The sequence below is a fragment of the Vitis vinifera genome, chromosome 8, assembly GCF_030704535.1.
Source record: "Vitis vinifera cultivar Pinot Noir 40024 chromosome 8, ASM3070453v1".
Taxonomy (NCBI): Eukaryota; Viridiplantae; Streptophyta; class Magnoliopsida; order Vitales; family Vitaceae; genus Vitis; species Vitis vinifera.
Window position 1 is genome coordinate 16,412,543 of NC_081812.1, and position 19,889 is coordinate 16,432,431.

Consider the following 19,889-nt stretch of genomic DNA (forward strand, 5'->3'; position numbering starts at 1 on the left):
ATAGCACGTTGGTAGCTACCATGAATTTTTCATCTCCGGCTTAAAATCCATTTCTTCTACCCCGTGCCTGCTATTATTAATAATTTAAACCTTTGATTTATTCATTTTCCGCAACTCCCTTGCACGGCAAATAAGAAATCTACCCAAGCAAGAGAAGCCTAGGGAATCAATTGTTTCCTATCGGGTAGGTTCTATTTTTGTTCGCCTTTTTCTTCCCTAACTCCATGGCTCCAGCCCCCAATGTTTAAACGTACCCCTTTTTCAACATCAGCACATCACCAAAGGCATAGAATCTTCATCTCTTCCTATGTACCGAATTTCACCAATCTCATGCTCGTGCTTGTACCAGGTCGCACGATAGTCAGCATCCATTATAGAACCTTTAATTCATTTTGGAGCCTGTTCGATCTCCACAAAGACGCAAGACATTCACTTCAGGAAATACTCACCTCCAATGAACCGGCACAACCAGCTCAATATCAGTAGTCTATGCAAGAGAGAAAAAAAAATTTGTTTTTTATCAACAAGCATGTCTAGTAAATATTAACGTACGGCTATTCAAATTTATGGCAGCTGGAAATGGTAGCCCTGCTCAAATGAAATTATCATCGGACATATAGGTTCCATAAAAATAAAGAACAATGTTTTCCTGCTCATATTGAAATTAACATTAGAGATCCATCCATAAAAATAAAGAACAAGGTTTCCCATTATAGAACTCATACAACTAAACTACTAACTTCCTTAAAGAGTACTACAGATGTTCCAGTCACCTAGACAAGGTGTCTAGATAGGGCACAAGAATTTTAAGAATGAAAGCTTAAGGCATATTAAAATCTTCAAACGTTTCTCCTGCATATGGATGATAAAGAAACAGTTTGCTTTACAGCAGCAAGTGTTCAAGACAATTTACAAGCCGTTAGTGAATATGCATATATCATTGACCACCTCCAGAGAATTCCACAGTCGAGCTATAGCAAATTATTTTAGTGCAGCAGCAGCAGCTAAAGCCCAAATTCAGAAGAACAATCTGTATTAGCTTCACAATCAACAGGAGATAACCTAAACAAAGAAGCAAAGCCTGTCATTTACAATCATAATTAAACAAACAAAAATAAGAGTAGTTTATGATAAAAAAATAAAAAATAAAACACACTCCCAATCTCTGAAACATTTGAATTCCAGCTTCTATGCTTCCATGGATGAAATGGTTTTAATATCAATATAAGGTGAACGGTAGTAAATACCAAATATTAATACCTGCCAAGCCTCAGACCATTTGCATGTCTCAAGTTTTAAAGGTAGGGAAGAAAAAATTACCATAGAATAGACTGGTCAAAAATAAATGTTTATCCTGCTCTGCTTAATCTACTTGAAGAATTCAACAATGAGATGCTTGCTACAAATTAACAATGTTCAATTTATTCTTCAAACATTAAATGCCTTGAAGAATCAACAGAATAGCAGGAAAAGAATATAAATCAATGCAGATTATGCCATTGGCACTATATTCACTTCATGCGACCACCAACAACAGACCGTGCTATTGGTGCTATATTCACTTCATGCTGTCATAACAATTAGCAAGCTTCAACCTGATACAGTAAAAAATGGTTGGAGGAAAATGTTGACATGGGAAAATTTGAATACAACAACTTCACGGATTATTCACTTAGATTAAAACATGCAAATATAAGAAACCCTAAATAACAAACAAGGTCAATATAATCAGTAATCTGACCACATTGAAAGGGAAGATCACATTCAGTTTGGCGCATCAGGCAGAGGCTCTAGCATGTCTATACGCAGGTTGTAATGAACCAATCATGAAGTCAAGGTCAGTCAACCAAATGACTCCAACCCAAGAGCAGATGGACTACTCAAATATATCTTCCAATTTAAAATCAGTTTGAAGCAACCAAATGAAGGAAATGAGCTCATCTGAACACTAAAGGCAAAATTCTCTCAATGGTAATAACAAATTTTAGTCCATAGGCAAATTATACCTCAACAAGCCAAAGCTACTAATTTTCTTAAGAGTTTTTTTTTTTTTTCCTTTTTTGATAAGTAAAGAAAAGATCTATTGAAAAGAGATGCCAAAAGAGCGACTCAAGGTATACAATATCTATACACCCACCGCCAAAATGGCCACTAATTTTCTTATTTCTCTGAGTTGTATTTTCTTGGGATAGCAACTGTTCCACTTAGTTAATACAAGGAATCAATTCCTCTATAAGAAACCTAAAGAGAGACTAATAATTTTGTGACATTGGAAATTTCAATAAAAGTTAAACTTCCTATGTGATATTGGAAGAAAGTTACACACTCGATGTGACATTATAAGGTTTTGTGAAAATTACATTTTCTATTTACACATCTCTCTGGGTTGTGTAACTAACTCTTACTGAATCACCACAACAGCCATCACATCACACCCACCCACAAAAAAATGGAAATTAAAAAAAAAAAAAAAAAAGTGCATGCACAGAAACAAAGTGATAAGAAACCCCAATAATAACCCCCGGAAATCTCTCCCCTGACACGAGGTTAGGAAAACCCAACCAATATGATGATGAAAATGACCCCACTCACCAAATAAAAAGGTGAATAATAATGATGATGATGATGATGATGATGATGATGATAAAAAAACCAAAGGAAAGAAGGAAACTGATAATTCCATATTACTAAAAGAAACCTATTAGGAAAAAGAAGAAATTATAATGGGGGAATAGGGACAAGAATCCAATGAAGAGCTTTTAACAAGAAAGCATAATGACAAATAAATAGTAAAGTCTAGATGGAAGGATCAAGCAAGAGCTCACTTACATTCTACAAACTCCAAGGAATTACAATTCGCTATAATTGCGCCAAACTGCACGAAATTCCTCACGGAATGTGTTTAAACGTGCTTTCAAGTTCGGTGTTCTAAAGCTTGCATGGAGGATAGTGGCTGCAAGAGAGAGAGAGAGAGAGAGAGTATTAAAAAACGAAATGCTAAGAGAAAAAAGTGTGGAAGAAAATAAGAATGGACGAAAATACCAAGAAGACCAATGGCCAATGCCCATAGAACAGTTAAGATACTACAAGAAACAAACCAAAGGATGAAGCTCACTACAGAGAGAGGAAAGAAGAAAAAGGAAAAAGGATTAGTCAACATGAGATCTAAATTACTATAATAGATTATAAAAATGGCTTGGTTTGCACTGCAATGAATAAAGAAATAAATCAGAAAATTTTTATAAATACCAGAAGAGAATATTAAGACAAACACCCAACGTGGCCGTCCACATATAAGAATTGATCTTTTAGCTGATGGGCGCCCACGAATAACAGGCCTGGTAATGAGTAGAAAGTTATAAAAGCAGCATTCCTAAATGCTCTGCAAGAGCAATGAGAGACCAACAACAAACTTACGTGAGAGGAGGTCTCATCTTTGCAGCTAAATGTGGAGAGAATTGCCTCACAGTTCTTGTCACCTTTTCACTAAAAGTGCCTGCAAAGCTGTAACAACAATCCTTAGCAATAACAAATGGAAAACTGAAAGAATGATAACTCATGGGTAAATAAACACCAGGTAGCATCTCAATTGTTGTATAAAGACAAAAAAGGAATCCAGACATGTCCTTTTTACACTTCCACCAATGCAGTCATTTTTGTTGTCTATATCAACAAATTTTGCTTCTATAGCAACTGATACAGAAAAATGAGACATGATATAAATTCAATAAGAAGTATTACTGTATCACTAATGAGGAAAGAAATGATGGCCTAAGATTTTACAAATGACACTACTTATCAAAAAAAAGATTTAACAAATGACACTGCATCAACAGAGCTGAATGGCCAAAAAAAGGCATGGTTAGGGACTAAGGCTCTAATAAGACAAACTAAAGCTATTTGATAATGAGGCAAAAACCATATTGAAAATTGTACAGGACATACAGATTATGCAAAAGTTTCTTTAGATATGACAATAGTCAAAAGTGGAATAGCAAATTCATCAGAATGATCCTTGCTAATCAGGAGCTGCCCATCTATGCACAATCAGACTCCCTCCACATCTCTCAAGACATGCACCAACATCCAACTTAGCAACTTGCACATGGCTTACAGCTTCACTTTTATTGCAGCATGAAAATTAAGGGACTGGGAATTTTGCCACCATTTAGAAGGCCCTTCCACCAAACAACTATTTGTGTGCCCACTTGCTGAATGGCATGAAAGCCCCTTCATTACTCTCACTAGGGTGGGGATGACTTGAACAATACTGTACAGATCCAAAATTGATTGCCAAAATCATTGCTCACCAACTGACATCCTTTGACACTCCATCTCACTGTTTTCAATTTTTTTTGCCTTTTTGTAATAGGATGACCCAAACATCTCTACCACTCAGCAATGCAACACTCCCCACATTCAGCTTAAAATTTAGGTTAGGTCAATTAATTTCCTCTGCACTCAGTTATTTAAAAAGTGATTGACAAATGAACAAGGGAAGCAAAAATACAGAGTTGGAATTTGACTTATACTAAACACAGATTTCCATGGAACACTCAGAAGTCACAACCAGGACCTTATCTTCCATCTGAGAGTTTTCTAGCATCTAGGCAATGTTTTAAAAGGCTATTGAGGCTCGCCTTAAGGCTAGGCTCTGCAAATTAGCCTTGTATAGCCTCAGTTAGGGTAATTAAGGATTAAGTCTCACTCTGTCAAGGCTTATAGCTTTGAGGCTAAAGCATCAAGGTTGTTGAGGCCTAAGCCTCAAAAATTCAAAAGGTTTTAGGCCTTTGTGGGCTTTTGGTGTACATTTTTTAAGAGACTTTAAGCCTCAATATTCAATGAGTTTTAATGGGTTCTATCATCTATGCTATTGTGGGGTTTTAATATAGATTTCTTGAGTTTTGTATTGGATCCCAACTTGATTAAACCTTTTTAGGAAATAAGGGTTTAGTTAACTTCTCAGTTAACTTTTTAAATGGAAGAGAAAAGGAGAGATTGAGAAGAAAGAATAGGGCAATAGTTGGCTGTCCTAGTGGCATATGTCAAATATAATCATTATATTATTATTGATAGATGATAAAAATATTACTGCAATTGGTGGACAAAGGAAAATAAATATTATCAAGACCACCTTTAGCCTTTGTCTATCAAAAAAAAAAAAGACCGCCTTTAGCCTTTTAAAGGTTGCATCTAGGTGCGCAAAACTCTTATTTGAGTTACAGAGTTATATAACATGTAGAATACGAAAGTTGCAAAAATGCAATTCACAGACAAGTAAATTTCTATTAACAGAATGTTCGTGAGAGCAGAACTATTATGAGGTTCAGCTTCATGTAATCAAGTATTCCAACACCTCCTCCTTCAAGATTGTCAACGCGATACATAACAATAAAACAGAACAGGCATGAAGCAGCATACCTATCATTCAGAAAAGCAATGCTTAGCGCTGTTAAGAAAGCAGCAACAATAGCAATTGGCCTCCTCAAGAACCCCATCCCTGCAGTTGACAGGCTAATGAACATGTACCCAAATATACACAACTAAACAAATCAGAAATTAAATCATTTTCTTGGCTTACCAAGGATGAAGACGATCATAATGAAGTAGTTCGTCCTATAGCTGCAAACACATTTAAAAATTTAAGACACAAAAAAACAAAATCAATTCATTTTCTACTGCTAGAAAATTAAAGCTCATACAAAAGAAAAAATACTTGTACAGTTCTGATCGAGTTGATTTTATTTTTATTTTATTTTCATTTTCACCGCTAAGAGTATGGGATTTCAAATAAATTTCCTTCTCTATCCATCCAGTTTCTCAGCAACCAAACGGATATTACAAATTCGATGATCGAAATACAAACCAGTTCAATACAAGAAAAACAATAAGAGTAATAATAACAGAATTAGACACCAAAAGGAGGAATAAAAGCGAAGAGGAGGCGATGAAGAAGAAGCAAGAGCAAGGACGAGAAACGTACTAGTAGAAATTACATTTGAGGCGACTGCTCCATTTGGAGTAAGATCTGGGAAGGGTGAATCTAGAGAAGAATTCAGAGAGGGGGCGCGGGGGTGTTGACCAGTCAACTTCTCGGAGAGCGTCGATCAGATCTTCCGCTGTTACGTTCCCCCAATCCATGTCGATCGGGTGCTCTGTGAAACCCTAGGAAAAAACTTTTAATTTGTGGTATTTGAAAAGGATGATGACGAGGAAGCAGGAGGTGAGAGAAAAAGGAGAATCGTGAGCGTGGGTGGAATCGGTGGATGGGTGGGTTTGGAATGGCCTAATTATCTGTGGCCCTGTTGGGCTGGGTCGCGTTTTATGCTGCGGGGAGGCTACTGCCAGAGACAGTTAATAATAATAATAATAATATATCGTAAATATATGCTCAAAAATGTGAATTACTACCCCTTTTTGTTGGTATTTTTGCTACCTCTTTGTTTTCATGTCTAAATACTAATGTAATAGTTGACTTTTGGCCTTTTCATGATTGTGAGGGCAACCATTTAGAATGAAAATAAATATAACTTGATCGGACGAATTCCAATTTTATTTAAAATTTTCGTTTTTTTTTTCCTTCTTTTATTCTTTACCTCATTTATAAGACTCATGACTATGAAATGGAAAAGACTCATCCTCCTCTTAAACTTCTCTCCCACGTCAAGTGCTGTTATTATTATCATTGAGGAAAAATTATTTGATATTGCATATATTTTTATTTGGTTTATCTAATTTTTAGAAAAAATATACATATTTAAATTATTCTATAAACTCTTTGAAGCCTAAAATTTAGTAAAAAAAATTATATGCTTTTACAACAAAAGTTGTGTAAAAATAATGATAATAACTTATATACTTTTATAGCATGAAGTTGCATAGAATAATAACCATATATTCTTGTAGATTAAAATTATATATTATTTTTATGGTACAAAGTTATATCATAATTTATATAATTTATACTCTATATGTATTATCAGGCTAAGAAGGAGTAATTAAAAAATAATACTAACACATTATTTTATACATTCATGTCTGAGCCCGGGTTCGAACCGGGGACCTCTAGTGTGTGAGACTAGCGTGATAACCAACTACACCACCCAGACAGATGTTAGTTTTTGATAAAATATATATAATGTTTAAATTTTTGATAAAATATATGTAATGTTTAAATTTTTAAAGGTTTTTTTTTTTAATAAAAAAATTCACATGAAGGGTTTTGAACCCCATACTTAAGAAAATGTTAAAATATCATTCATTACTATTACACCATACCATAAGTTCATTGTTTTATGCTATTTCTAAAATATGTTTTCATTTTTTATGAACTTACGGAATATGTTTTTCATTTTTTATGAACTTCTAATATGATGTTATGTTGCGGTATAAATTATTCTCTCTTTTTAATATATTTTACCTTACTTAAAAAAGTTTAAAATCCGTCATATTAAATTCAAATTTGTGAAACCTTAATAGGGTATTGTTCAAAAAATTCCATCATTAATAGGATGATAGTAAGATTCATGATACTAGAATAGGTAATGTTTTTAAAATCGGATCGAACTAGCCAATCAAACTAGATGAATCGTCAACTGGTGGCCTTTCCAATCCGGTTTGTTGAATCCAACCATTCAGCAGTTGAATCGGTATTGAACTGTTTGAATCGTCAATTGGGGCATTGAGTTGGATGAACCATCCAGTTCTTAAGGAACCGGTCAAAGGCTAATTAACCCAAAATTTAATTGGACTCCTCACATTCAAAGGCTATGTTTACTCAAAGCCATATCCAAGCTCATTGCCCACACTTGTGTGTGATACCGTAATTGTTTCAGGGTATTTAAATAGCCTGATGCTACAAAATTTCAATGTGAGATTCATTTGAAGATGGAAAAAACCGTTTTTATTGATGTGAGATTCATTTGAAGATGAGGAAAAATGTTTTTTATTTATTTATGGCGCCTAAGAGGATTTGAACCATTAACTTGTAATTATAAAATGTAAGGCATGAACCATTATACCATTATGGTTTTAGCATATGTTAGCGTAGACACATTGATTTTTTTTTCTTCTATAAACCATTAAATAAATATAAATATTTACATTCATTTTATTTTTATAATAATTATACGATGAAAATAATATAAATTTATTAATATAATAAATTTTAAATATAATAAGATATATGAATAAAATTAAATATTATTATTTTTCTTTAATCTTAAATATATATTCATACTTAAATATTATATATGTTTTTTAAATAAAAATTAAATATTATTAAAAAAATTAATTCTAAATATTGATTATTTTTTTATAATTAATCTTCTTTTTATATAATATATAAATTATTAATTTATATATTTATTATATCACCGATTTAATTACGATTCAATCACTTATTTGATTATTGAAACGTAAATCGATAATTTTTTTTAATGTAATGATTGGTCCGCTTTTAATAACATTCAATAAGTATTAAGTAACAATGTGCGGAACAAAAAAAAAAAAAAAACACATTATTCTTCTCTTTTATAATAAAGGTTGACAGGCATGGGCCATGCTAACGTTGTAGTGTACTTGCATCTCAACAGCTGAGTAAATGGTGGGATGAAATTGAAATTAGATGTAGACGTGATGAATCTGGGTGATTAGATCGGCATCAAAGCCTCATGGCAGTCGTTTAAGTCTGCTGGCCACCAGCCAATAAGCATTCGCCACGTCCCTATGCCCAATCCATACGGGGACCTAGGCCTATTAAATCCTACACTGCCCCAGAACCAGCACCGCTTGTGTGCACGATACGCACCCGGCACACCGTAGGATGGAAGCCCCCTGAGGAGAAAACCCATTTGGATTTGCCACATTATTGCCTCTGATCTGGATCGCTTGCGCCCTCGTTCTATCATATCCCTGTAGTTAACGCCACCAAATCCGACACGCTCATCTCCCAAATCGAGCTCCTTAATTATACTTAATTTACATTAAACTAATCAACAACGGGACTCTTACAATTAAACAAATCTCTATTAATCTCACCCCTTCATCTCCAGTCTTCATCTCTACCAAAACAGACTTCGGGTCGGATTCACGAGGGTCCGTTTCTTTTGTTATCTCATCACTCCTGGAAAACCTTCAGTTTCGACGGTTGGAGCTGGTTTTTGGGAGTCTAGGGTTTTGAATTTGGACTATGGCTCAGACCCCGAGCAGAGGGCGAGTGGTTGGGGACTATCTGGTGGGTCGGCAGATAGGGTCAGGATCGTTCTCGGTGGTGTGGCATGCAAGGCACCGAGTTCATGGAACCGAGGTGGCGATTAAGGAGATCGTGACGGGTCGGTTGAACAAGAAATTGCAGGAAAGTCTGATGTCGGAGATCTTTATTTTGAAGAAGATCAATCATCCAAATATTATTCGTTTACATGATATAATTGAGGTTCGGAATATCTATTCGATGAATTATTTGTACTTTCTTGCTACGTTATTTATTTATTTGTTTGTTTCTGTTGCTGTAATGATTGTTGGAGGAGGGGGTTATGACCTAATTCTCTTTTTTATTGTTGACAAACTGGAGGGAAAGATAAGAAAAGAAATTTGGAAATCGTATTTCTGGTTGTGTCCGTTCTTGAAGAAGCAGAGAGGGAAAATAGATAAAAATTCAACTTGACTCCAGTTTGCCATTTCTCAAAAATTTAAGACCAGAAGCTGCTTCGTTTTCTCTCTGCAAAAAGACTATAACATTCTCTAGAATTTTCTGGAATCGAAGAGCTGTGAAATTATGTTATTCTAGATAAATTGGAACTAGCACTTTAAGCTGAGATTGCAAGGGGATTATGGATTACTGTTAGAAGGCATTTGGTTTTGCTGAGTTGGATTTGATTTGGAATTTCAATTTTGTGGATACCAAACACATTGCTTCTATGTGGAACTGTTGTTGTTGTTTATATGTTTATATTTTGTTGATGATTTGGGGTATATTGAAACGAAGTCAAATCAAAATCTATTGTTGTGTACACAAGATCTAGAATAGTTTTACTGTTTCTAGTGGCTTTGAGCACCATACTTTCAGTGGAAGTTTTGTTAAATTATGGCTTTGATCACTGGGAGATGATAGCCCCATTTAAATTATTTTCCTTCTTGGTGATTTACGTGGGCTAAGACATCAAATTGAAGATAAGGATTTTTGAGCAGTACTTGACGGGGTGAGTAACAGGTTTTTCAAGGGGTTATTTGGGAGGATTATGATTGGAGAGTGTAAAATAATACTTGGAACAATTGATCTTTTCCTGTACTAAGTTATAAAATTTCTCCTGGGACTTGTACTAATTGGGGAAAAGCTTGTATAAAAAATCCATTGTTGAAAGATAAGAATTGGGTTGAGTGGAAGTAATGGATCATGGTGCACCTAATATTTCTATAATTCTGTATACATTTTTTTTCCTTCTGGATGAAAAATCTCAGCCTTTATGCATGAACCCTAAATAATCTCTCTCCAAATTTTATTGGGTTATTAGTTTTAAAGTTTATCTCCTATATGCACCATTAGGTTCCTGGAAAGATACACCTTGTTTTGGAATACTGCCGAGGGGGTGATCTTTCCATGTATATTCAAAGCTATGTAAGAGTTCCAGAAGCAACTGCAAAGCACTTCATGCAGCAGCTAGGTATGTCTTACACTTGTCTGGTTGTTTCTTCACTTCTTTTCTTTGTATCTTCAATGATTCATGTAATGACGTTGGTGAACTTGTGCATTTCACAGCGGCTGGTTTACAAGTTCTTCGTGATAATAATCTTATACATCGAGATCTAAAGCCACAGGTTTGTTTTAGTTGTTTCTGTTTTAGTGTGTCAGTTCTGTTTCAAGTTTGTGACTATTTTGTTATGCGTATCCATCCATCCACCTGTTCCCTCAAAAAAGATGCTAGTTTTTGCTGAAAATTGCGTTTTCTGTTTGATTTTCTTAGCTATAGAGATGAACGAATTGGAACTGTATGGGTGACAATGGTATAATCTGGTTGACTAAAATTTTCAGCAAGATTGTAAAAGATTTACACTTTGTTTGGTTTGTCACTAATGAGAGGAGAGAAGGTAGAAGCATCCTAAAACCAAGCTCGACTTTTTATACTTCTAGCCTTAAGTTTATAATTTTCTGAAGGATAAAATTTGCATCCTCCATTCAGTATATTGATGATGCTGATTTTGAACATTATGGTAGTTACGTATGCTGGAGGAGTATGGGAATAGTTGGCAAAGACAAATCAATTTCAAATGACAACAGGTTTATACCAAGGGCTGACATCGAGCTCTTACCTTGTATCAGTCATGGATAAAATCATGAGGCATATCCAGGATAAGGTTCCAAGATTGGAAAAAGTTCAAAGGGACTTTCTATGGGGAGGAGGTCTCTTGAAAATAAGCCTCACTTAGTGAGTTGGCACAAAGTTTGTAAGCTAAGGGTGGAAGGAGGACTAGGCATTCATAATCTTTCTATTTTGAATAAGGCTTTAATAGGCAAATGAAGTTGGAGGTTCATGTCAGAAGGGGAGCCCTCGTAGAAGAAAGTAATAATTGGTAAGTGTGGAGTGGAAGAAGGGGGTTGGTGCTCTTTGGAGGTGAGGGAGGGTTATGGTGTAGGGTTGTGGAAGGCTATAAGGAAAGGATGGGATGCTTTCAAAAGCAAGATTTCCTATGATTTGGGCAATGGAAGAAGGATAAGATTTTGGAAGCACATTTGGTGTGGGGACACCCCTTTGAGGACCTCTTTGCCCTCTTTGTTCATTATAGCCACCTCAAAGGATGCTTGTGTCTGTGATGCTTGGGAGCAGGCTGATCTTGGGGGGTGTTGGAACCCCCGTTTTGTAAAGAATTTTCAAGATTGGGAGTTGGGTTGTGTTGAAGCACTTCTTTTGCGTTTGCATGGTAAATCAGTGAGTAGGGAGGTGGGTGACAAGGTGGTGTGGATGGCTACGAAGGGCGGCCAGTTTTTAGTTAAATCCTTCTATTATGGGATGGTTTAGAGGGGTTTAGGATCTTTCCCGGCAAGACTTATTTGGAATTATTGGGCTCCAATAAAAGTGAGTTTTCTTGTTTGGAAATCAATTTGGAAAGGGATTCTAAATGTGGACAGCTTGAAGAGGAGAGATTGAACTTTGGTGAACAGATGTTTTCTATGCAAAGGTGAGAAGGAATCTTGCGATCACATCTTTCATCATTGTTCCAAGGCAAGTTTGTTATGGCAGTTGGTCTTCTCCTTGTTTGGAGTGGTTTTGGTGTTGCATACCTCAGTCCAACTGTCCAAGCAATGCTTCTTAGTTAGCATAATTGATCCGTTGGGAAGAGGAGAAAGAAGGCGTGAAATGTTGTTTCTCTTTGTTTGTTTTGGACTATTAGGAAAGAGAGAAATAAAAGGGCTTTTGATAATATTAAGCTTTCAGATCAAGAGTTAAAATTCTCTTTTCTGTATTACTTTTTTAGAATGGACTAAAGAGGGTCTAGGGCAAGAGTCATTCTCTATGATTGATTTTATCGATTGGTCAAGTTACCAATAAGAGGAGGGTTTTCTTGTTTTTTCTTTGGTGCACACATGTATACTTCCTATGTACATGGTGTAGCCTTTTTTGGCTCTTTAATATATCTTTTGGTCTTTTGCCTATCAAAAAAATTGATAACTTTGTTTTGGTTAATCAGACTTGAGTGTGGATTAATTATAAGTTAGAACTTGAGAGGAACTTTAGAATCTAAAAGTCATAGGATAAGCATGGTGAAATGGGGTCTATGGAATCTTACTACATGAAGTACTGATTTTGGGCAAACAATTTTCTTAGACGAAACCATTATGTGACAGATCCTGACCATCTATGCAGACCATAACTTTGTCTCATCAACTCAAATACTTGGGTGCTTGTAAGTTCCACTTTCAAACATGTGTCTTTTTTTTATTAGGAACCCAAGCCAGCCAACCAATGTATGGTATGAGAGAATTGACACCAATAGAAACAAGTGAAGAGCATAATGGAAAAGCAGTAAATGATGGTCAAATAGTTTAAGTGAGTGCTGCAGTACTTTGGACCTTGACAGAATATTTTTGTCTTTAGACAGAGTCAGCAAACTATTGGTTCAGGAAGATTATCACTGCATTCTCTTTTTATTTTTATCCTCTGCAAATACTATGGGAATTTTAGTGACGGGTATTCTTTATGCTGTATATCCTGTGCAAAAGAGGCATTGCATAAGATCTAATTCCATTTGTCATATGTATTACTTGGAACAGAATCTTCTTCTCTCCACAAATGACAACAATTCAGTCCTGAAGATTGCTGATTTTGGATTTGCAAGGTAAAATTCATATTATCTTTTACATTTTGTATGTGGGTTTTGATGGTGATTACTTTTGAAATCTTTTTGAGCAATCCTATAAGATTCTTTCTTTTAATACATTCTTTTTCTTTTTATTTTTTTTGTTTATTTTTCTTTTTTGAGAACACTTGATAGTCTAACTTTTAGCAAAACCAAGTTGTGATATTAACATTACATGACAAAGTTTTAACAAGTTTTCCTCAGTTTGTATTCCAAAATGATTCAATAAATTGAACTTTCTCATGAGTCTCCTGATTTCAAAGGGTGTAAATATTCATTGAAATGAAACCTGTTCTCTTTCATTTTAATAATCCTTTTGTTTCACGTTTCTAGTTTCTAGTACAGCTAAATGGGCTATATAGTTAAGGTCCTTTCAATAAGTTTATATGTTCCAATTCTTTTTTGGCAGATCTCTACAACCTAGAGGTCTTGCAGAAACATTGTGTGGTTCACCACTGTACATGGCGCCAGAGATAATGCAACTTCAGAAATATGACGCAAAGGTGATATTTACTTTCTCCATCTGTAAGAATCCATCCATTTTCTCACATAACCTTCTCCTATTAACTTGAACCAAATACGCAGGCAGATCTCTGGAGTGTTGGTGCCATTCTCTTTCAACTTGTGACTGGAAGAACACCATTTACAGGCAACAATCAGATACAGGTTTTTTTTCTTTTTCTTTTTTTTAGCCATCTGAAATAATCATTTGTAGTGGTTGGGTTTTCAACTTGGTTTAATTATTGATTCTTCTTGTGTTTAATTTAAGTAGTAATAATTCTCTAGCTAGGTTTAATATGTCTTTCTTTGTGCCCTTAACTTTTCCTTGATTAACTTTTTGTCTCGTTTCTTGAGCAGTTGCTCCAAAACATTGTTAAATCTAGTGAATTGCATTTCCCTCCTGATAATAATGATTTGAGTGCTGACTGCAAAGATTTGTGTCAGAAATTGCTGCGCCGCAATCCAGGTATTTCACAGAATTTAGCTCGAAACTGGCAGCATTTATATATATATATGTGTGTGTGTGTGTGTGTGTGTGTGTGTGTGTTTTATTGGGGAAACCTGTTTGTTGCTAGGAATTCTTCATGGCACCAAGTGAAAAGCCTAAAACAGCTAAAGATGATACAAAAGTGAAACATATATGATATCTGATTGTACTTATCAAAAAAAAAAATATGATATCTGATTGTGCCAAAAAGAAATCACTGTAGTTCTGATACTAAAGGCTTATTGAGGTTTACTAGCTCTTTGATCCTTCTATGTCCTTGTATCTGCAGTGGAACGACTAACATTTGAAGAGTTTTTTAACCACCCATTCCTTTCTCGAAAGCAACCAGATGAAGCGTTAAGGTAAAGGAGACAAAAAATTTTTCTCTTCTCGATCTTGGCATATGATATTTTCAGTCTTTACTCATGTTAAAATCCTTCGTGGCATGCAGTAGTAGGAGATCATCAAGAATAATTGATGGGTTTCCTTTGTCTGAATGCAATCCTGTGAGAAACACAGAGGAAAGTTCTCAAGAGGATTGTATGCCTTTCCCTCTAGATGATGATTCTAGTGGTCCTGAAGGGAGCCCATCATTTTTGAGGAGGAGGTCCTCAATGAAGTCTACCTATGGATTTTCTCTTGATAAAAAAGTTGATAGAAGGGAAACAATATTTAACACTCCCAACAACATGGATCTTGCTTCTAAATACAGCAGTGCATCACATAAACCAGAAATTACTGGCTTTAGGATTGACAGTCTTAGGCCTTCAGATGAGAATGTCAAAGAACCTCTAAAATCCATGGAACAAAGACCAATGAGAAGTTGTTCAAGAGGTACCAAAGTTTTCAATAATATTTCATTGCTCATTTTAATATTCTATTATCTAAAAAAACGTGTTGCTAAAATTTATGTTCTTTTTTATTATCTTATTTGTATGGATTCCACAGTTGTGGATTCATTGGAGGAGTTGGTTGATCAAGATTATGTTTTTGTATCTGGACCCCCAATGGATGTGTCATCTTCCTCAGCTATTGCTTCCAAGCCAAGTCATTCACAATGCAGATCAGGGAGTGCCCCTCTAACATCTGTAAATATGAAGACCAAATCAAGTGCACCAATGCCAATTGCTGGTGCTGGAATCACTAATACATTTTATACTGGAAGCTTGGAAAGTCATAGCTCGGCACCTTCTGGGACTTCACAAGGATCCATGGATATAGGAGATGCTTTAGAGCAGCCATCAACTCACTGCATGACAAGGATTAAGTCATTGCAGCAATGTGCATCTGTCATCACTGAATTGGTAAATGAGAAGGTAACTTATCAATCCTACTTGTGAAATCAACTCTCCTTATTTTGTCCTGTAATAAATTATTTTGTTGGTTAAAAGTGCAAGCATGGTTTCTGGGTGGCGCTGGACTAAATCTGCCCCAATACTGAATAACTCTAGATCACTTGTTCTAATTTGTTTCTCCTGTAGGTCTTTTTATTTTAGGATATTGTATAGGAATCATCAGCTAAATAACCATTGACCAATCATTGTAGAGCCACAATCCTGGCTCCATATAAATGGATTGGGATCCCCATAAGCTCTGGTGTGACTTAGTATCTGAGGTTAAAACTTTTCTTGCCTGATTGGAAGTGATCAGTATATTTAGCATCGGCAAATTTTGTTTTGTGTTTAAAACATGAAAATTTTTGTCTTAACAACAATATGTGTCAAGTAAATTCATAGATGCAATGTCTCATGATAGAGTAGTATTTGAGAGCTCATTTCCATATAGACATTAACTTATTATTGATTCCTGGTCTCTGTATGTGTGCCACATGTGTACTGGTCTGTGGTAGACTCACCTTGTGGTATGTTTTACAGTACCATGTATTATTTCTGCTGATACAAATTCTTTTTAACTAACAATTTGTATATCTTTAAATGACTACATTGTCTCTTTTTCCTCAAAAAGATTGAGGCTGGTAAGCAACTAGAAGCATTCTCAATCCAGCTTGTAATTCTTGCAATTTGGAAGCAAGCACTGCATATTTGCCATACACAGGCTGCCTCAGCTATGGAGGGAAGTCCAACCCAAGAAACTTCTAGATTAAGGAGGAGCACTGACAAGAAGCATGGGAGTCCTGATATGCGAGAATGTCTTGATATTGTTAACAATCAAGGGCCAGGGGATATTTGCTCCCAGATTGAGAGGGAATTTCTCCATCAAGTTGGGCATGCTGAGGAACTTGCTAAGGTTATTGAGCCTGGTATGGATTTTTCACTATCCTTATCAAAACTATTATGCAGGTGGTAAATTGAGTGCATGGGTATTTGTAGCTTGTAGGATCAAATGTTTTCATTTTCCTTTATTCTTACAGCCATTTTATCTGATTTAAAACTTAAAGCCACTTTAATGCCTACTTACATATTTTGTATACCAAAACTGTTGGATGATGCCTAATTGATAAATTATTATTTCTGGAATGTCGTGAAGACCAAAACTTGTTGGTAACTAATAAAGGACAACCATATAAGTAAATAACAGTAATTGTTTATGTCAACTATTTTTGCTTGGATAAACTAGAACTGAGAACTGAACTACCACAATTTCAACCAAATCTCTTGGTTTGATCCTTCATGTCAAGTTGTTGGTTTATCTCTAGGAAATATAGAGCTTTATTCCCATATTGCAAGTTTGGGTGTTTGCCTTGATGCATTGGCAGGAAGATCTCCATTCTATTAAGGCTATAAACATAAATAGAGAAGTACACACTCCTGATTTTTTTATTTTTTTATTTCAGTAATGTTTGATTTTTGAAACACCAATTTTCTCATCATGATTGCAGGAAGTACAGAGATGCCAGATGCAATGGAGATGATATTTCAATCTGCCCTTGCCTTGGGTAGAAATGGGGCTGTGAGTAATTTATTTTCCCTGAAATTTCTTGCACTTACATCATATCATGCTTTTCCATGTCCACTTTTTACTACCACATTCAATTGAACTAATTGGCAGTAAGTTTCTTGCTTTTGCTTTGCAATACTTTTTAGAATGTAAAATAAAAGAAAAAAGAAAAAAGAAAAAGAAAAGTGAACTCTTCTGGAATTATCAGAAAAAATAAGTATGGGTTGTTGTTTGTTTGTGGTGTTACTTTAGTTTTTGACGTCTTGCTCCTCAAGCAACATCCTATAAGAATATTTTTAAGGTAAGGTCCAACATGAACTAGTGCACGTGTGAAGATTGCATTTTGTCATGTCTCAGACTCTGAAGTAGAGGGAGTCTATCATTAATCATACTCTCTCCATTTGACTTGACATGTGATATGCTGGAAACCTGAAACATGGCCTTGGTTTGGCTGGTGTCATTTTTCACTACTAAAGAGATTTCCTGTCCATATGCTAAGACTTTTAAATTATAGTCTATGACTAACTGCCCTTGGCAAAAACTCAGTGTGTCTGCAACTAAAGATGTGTTAGCAATAGCATTATATGGATATGGATTTGTGATCCATCACAAATACAATGACACCTTCCCTGAGAATACCTGGAATAAGATGAATAACAGCTAATATCACATAAAAGCAATTTGGTCGTGACAATTAAGAATTTCTGTTTCATACATGTTTGCAGGTTGATGAGCTCATGGGTGATGTGGAAAGCGCAGTGTCCTTGTATTCAAAGGCAGTGCACTTGTTAGTGTTCCTTCTAGTGGAAGCACCGTCCCTCATTCTCAACCCTCCCTTCTCTCTTACAAACTCAGACCGGTATAGGCTTCGAACTTACATTGATATCCTTAATATCAGGCAAGTCCACTCAAGGTCTCAAAGGATGAATCTTCTTAAGTGCGAGGATCAACAATGCCCCCCTTAAAAACTAGTGTAACTTTTAATCCAAGGTGCCATGGTTTCCATATAAAATTATTTATTTGTACAGCTATTCTTTGAGTGACTGTGAGATGTTGACTAGTGTGATCCCTTATTTGGGACTCAGATCATGATTCTATAATTTAAAGAATGATGAAATGTGCAAATTTTTTCCTTCTCTGTCCATTTGATGTGCATTTTCTGACCAGGAGTTTGTTCAGGGATCGTTGCCAAAAAAGACCAATCTGGATGGTTCTATTAGATCAATTCTGCTGAAAGATATCCCTTACACATGCACAACATAGTACTCATGTAACTCAAAACTTTTTATTTGAACGTCATGCAAAAATTTTTTTCCTCAGCAAATGAAATCATTCTACTGCTTCTTATGAAGCGTTAGGAATGGGTCAAAATCCGATATCTAGCTGTAGGGAACAATGTGCTTAGCAAATGAATCACATCATTTTTGCATTTTATTTCTTCCACTTTTGCTGCTGAAAATATGGGTGTGCTCATATGAAGTTGGGACATGTTTTGGGTCCACTTCGTTCGAATGAATGGACTAGCGACTTCAAATGCAAATTTTGAAGCCACAAAAAACTCTTAATGAATGGGCTTGTGATTTCAAATGCCATGAAAGTTATCTTTTTTATTTGTTTATTTTTTTATTTTTGATTTTCGGGTCTGCAGATACAAATGCTGTTTATGGGACCTCAAATCTACTTGAAGGTCCTGCTTGATCTATAGGAAGAAAATGTGTGGATAATTCTTTGCCTTATGACTGGTTAGGTAGCTGGGTGCAGCTTGTGCTTTAAGCAACGGGCCTTTATGAATAACTACCTTCTTATTCAAAACCGACTAGAGGGGTTCCAATCAGTAAAAGAGTCTTTCGTCAAAGGATTAATTGTCTCAGCATAAGTCATCATCCATGACCAAGAGTGAAGACAAATGTTAGGCATACCGCCTACCACACCAATGACTCAATGAGCCGGTGGTCCTATAACGATATGCATGCGCTGGCCTAATTATATTCAAAATTTCCCATGTGCATTCTCTAGCCTAATTTCCACTCGTTAATAGGACCACATATTCAAACTAACGCATCTTCCAGCCTTGTAAGAGTTTCACACAAGCTAAGACCTCATTCTTAGCTGGCAAATGTGGACACCTTCCCTCAGGAATAAAATAATAAAATATCAATGGATCTCCTTTAACAACTTAATGAAAATCAGTTCCAGTCATTTCACAATTGGGTCTTCGGACGTTGCTGGAATAAATGGAACTTGGTAGGGTCCACGGTGATTAATGAAGTGATGCCCAGTTAAAAAGGCAAATAAAAAGGATGGATTAAGAAACTCCAGTTTTGGACAAATATGATTTATTTAAAAATAAATCCAAAAAATAAATCCCTTATTATCATGTGCAGATCCAAATCATAAAATCCCATATGATAATTATAATTTTGAATTTTTTCTTTAAATTATCAAACCTATAATTATTAACTATGATTTTAAATTTATGTTTAAAACCATAATTGATTTATGGTTTTAAACATAAATTTAATTATAGTGGTTGGAATGTGTCTCAAATTATGTTTTGAGTAAATCAGAAAGTTTATGATAGAAGATATTCTTGAAAAATGGGTTTCCTATTATTATAGGAAATATTCTATTACGAGATCCTTTTAGGAAA

At 35.3% G+C, this 19,889-nt stretch overlaps 2 protein-coding genes and 1 non-coding gene across 9 annotated transcripts; 1 reads left to right on the top strand and 2 right to left on the bottom strand.

Annotated features, from left to right (window-relative positions):
* Positions 1–632: 632 nt before the first annotated feature.
* Positions 633–6,417, bottom strand: LOC100256204 (PRA1 family protein A1). Of its 7 annotated transcripts, none has more exons than XM_003632617.4 (8): positions 5,984–6,417; positions 5,582–5,622; positions 5,422–5,500; positions 3,418–3,504; positions 3,250–3,338; positions 3,043–3,114; positions 2,830–2,953; positions 633–1,062 (listed from the first exon to the last, which is right to left on the bottom strand). In XM_003632617.4, exons 1-7 carry the CDS (start codon positions 6,139–6,141, stop codon positions 2,850–2,852), a joined length of 630 nt encoding a protein of 209 aa, XP_003632665.1. In that variant the 5' UTR covers positions 6,142–6,417; the 3' UTR covers positions 633–1,062; positions 2,830–2,849. The 7 variants fall into 7 exon arrangements, with proteins under 7 accessions (XP_003632665.1, XP_002273794.1, XP_019077191.1 ...); XM_002273758.5 differs by having other exon boundaries at positions 633–1,004; positions 5,984–6,314; XM_019221646.2 differs by having other exon boundaries at positions 633–1,595; positions 5,984–6,314.
* A 618-nt stretch (positions 6,418–7,035) lies between these two features.
* On the bottom strand, positions 7,036–7,109 carry TRNAV-CAC (transfer RNA valine (anticodon CAC)). Its single transcript has one exon. It is a non-coding gene; the product is annotated as a tRNA-Val (tRNA).
* A 1,659-nt stretch (positions 7,110–8,768) lies between these two features.
* Positions 8,769–18,381, top strand: LOC100251048 (serine/threonine-protein kinase ATG1c). The gene is made up of 13 exons (XM_002273894.5): positions 8,769–9,433; positions 10,544–10,661; positions 10,757–10,815; positions 13,268–13,332; positions 13,763–13,856; positions 13,939–14,019; positions 14,212–14,320; positions 14,631–14,703; positions 14,793–15,175; positions 15,290–15,657; positions 16,307–16,601; positions 17,181–17,251; positions 17,965–18,381. The coding sequence occupies exons 1-13, from the start codon at positions 9,191–9,193 to the stop codon at positions 18,202–18,204; spliced, it is 2,199 nt and encodes a 732-aa protein (XP_002273930.1). The 5' UTR covers positions 8,769–9,190; the 3' UTR covers positions 18,205–18,381.
* The last annotated feature ends 1,508 nt before the right edge of the window (positions 18,382–19,889 follow it).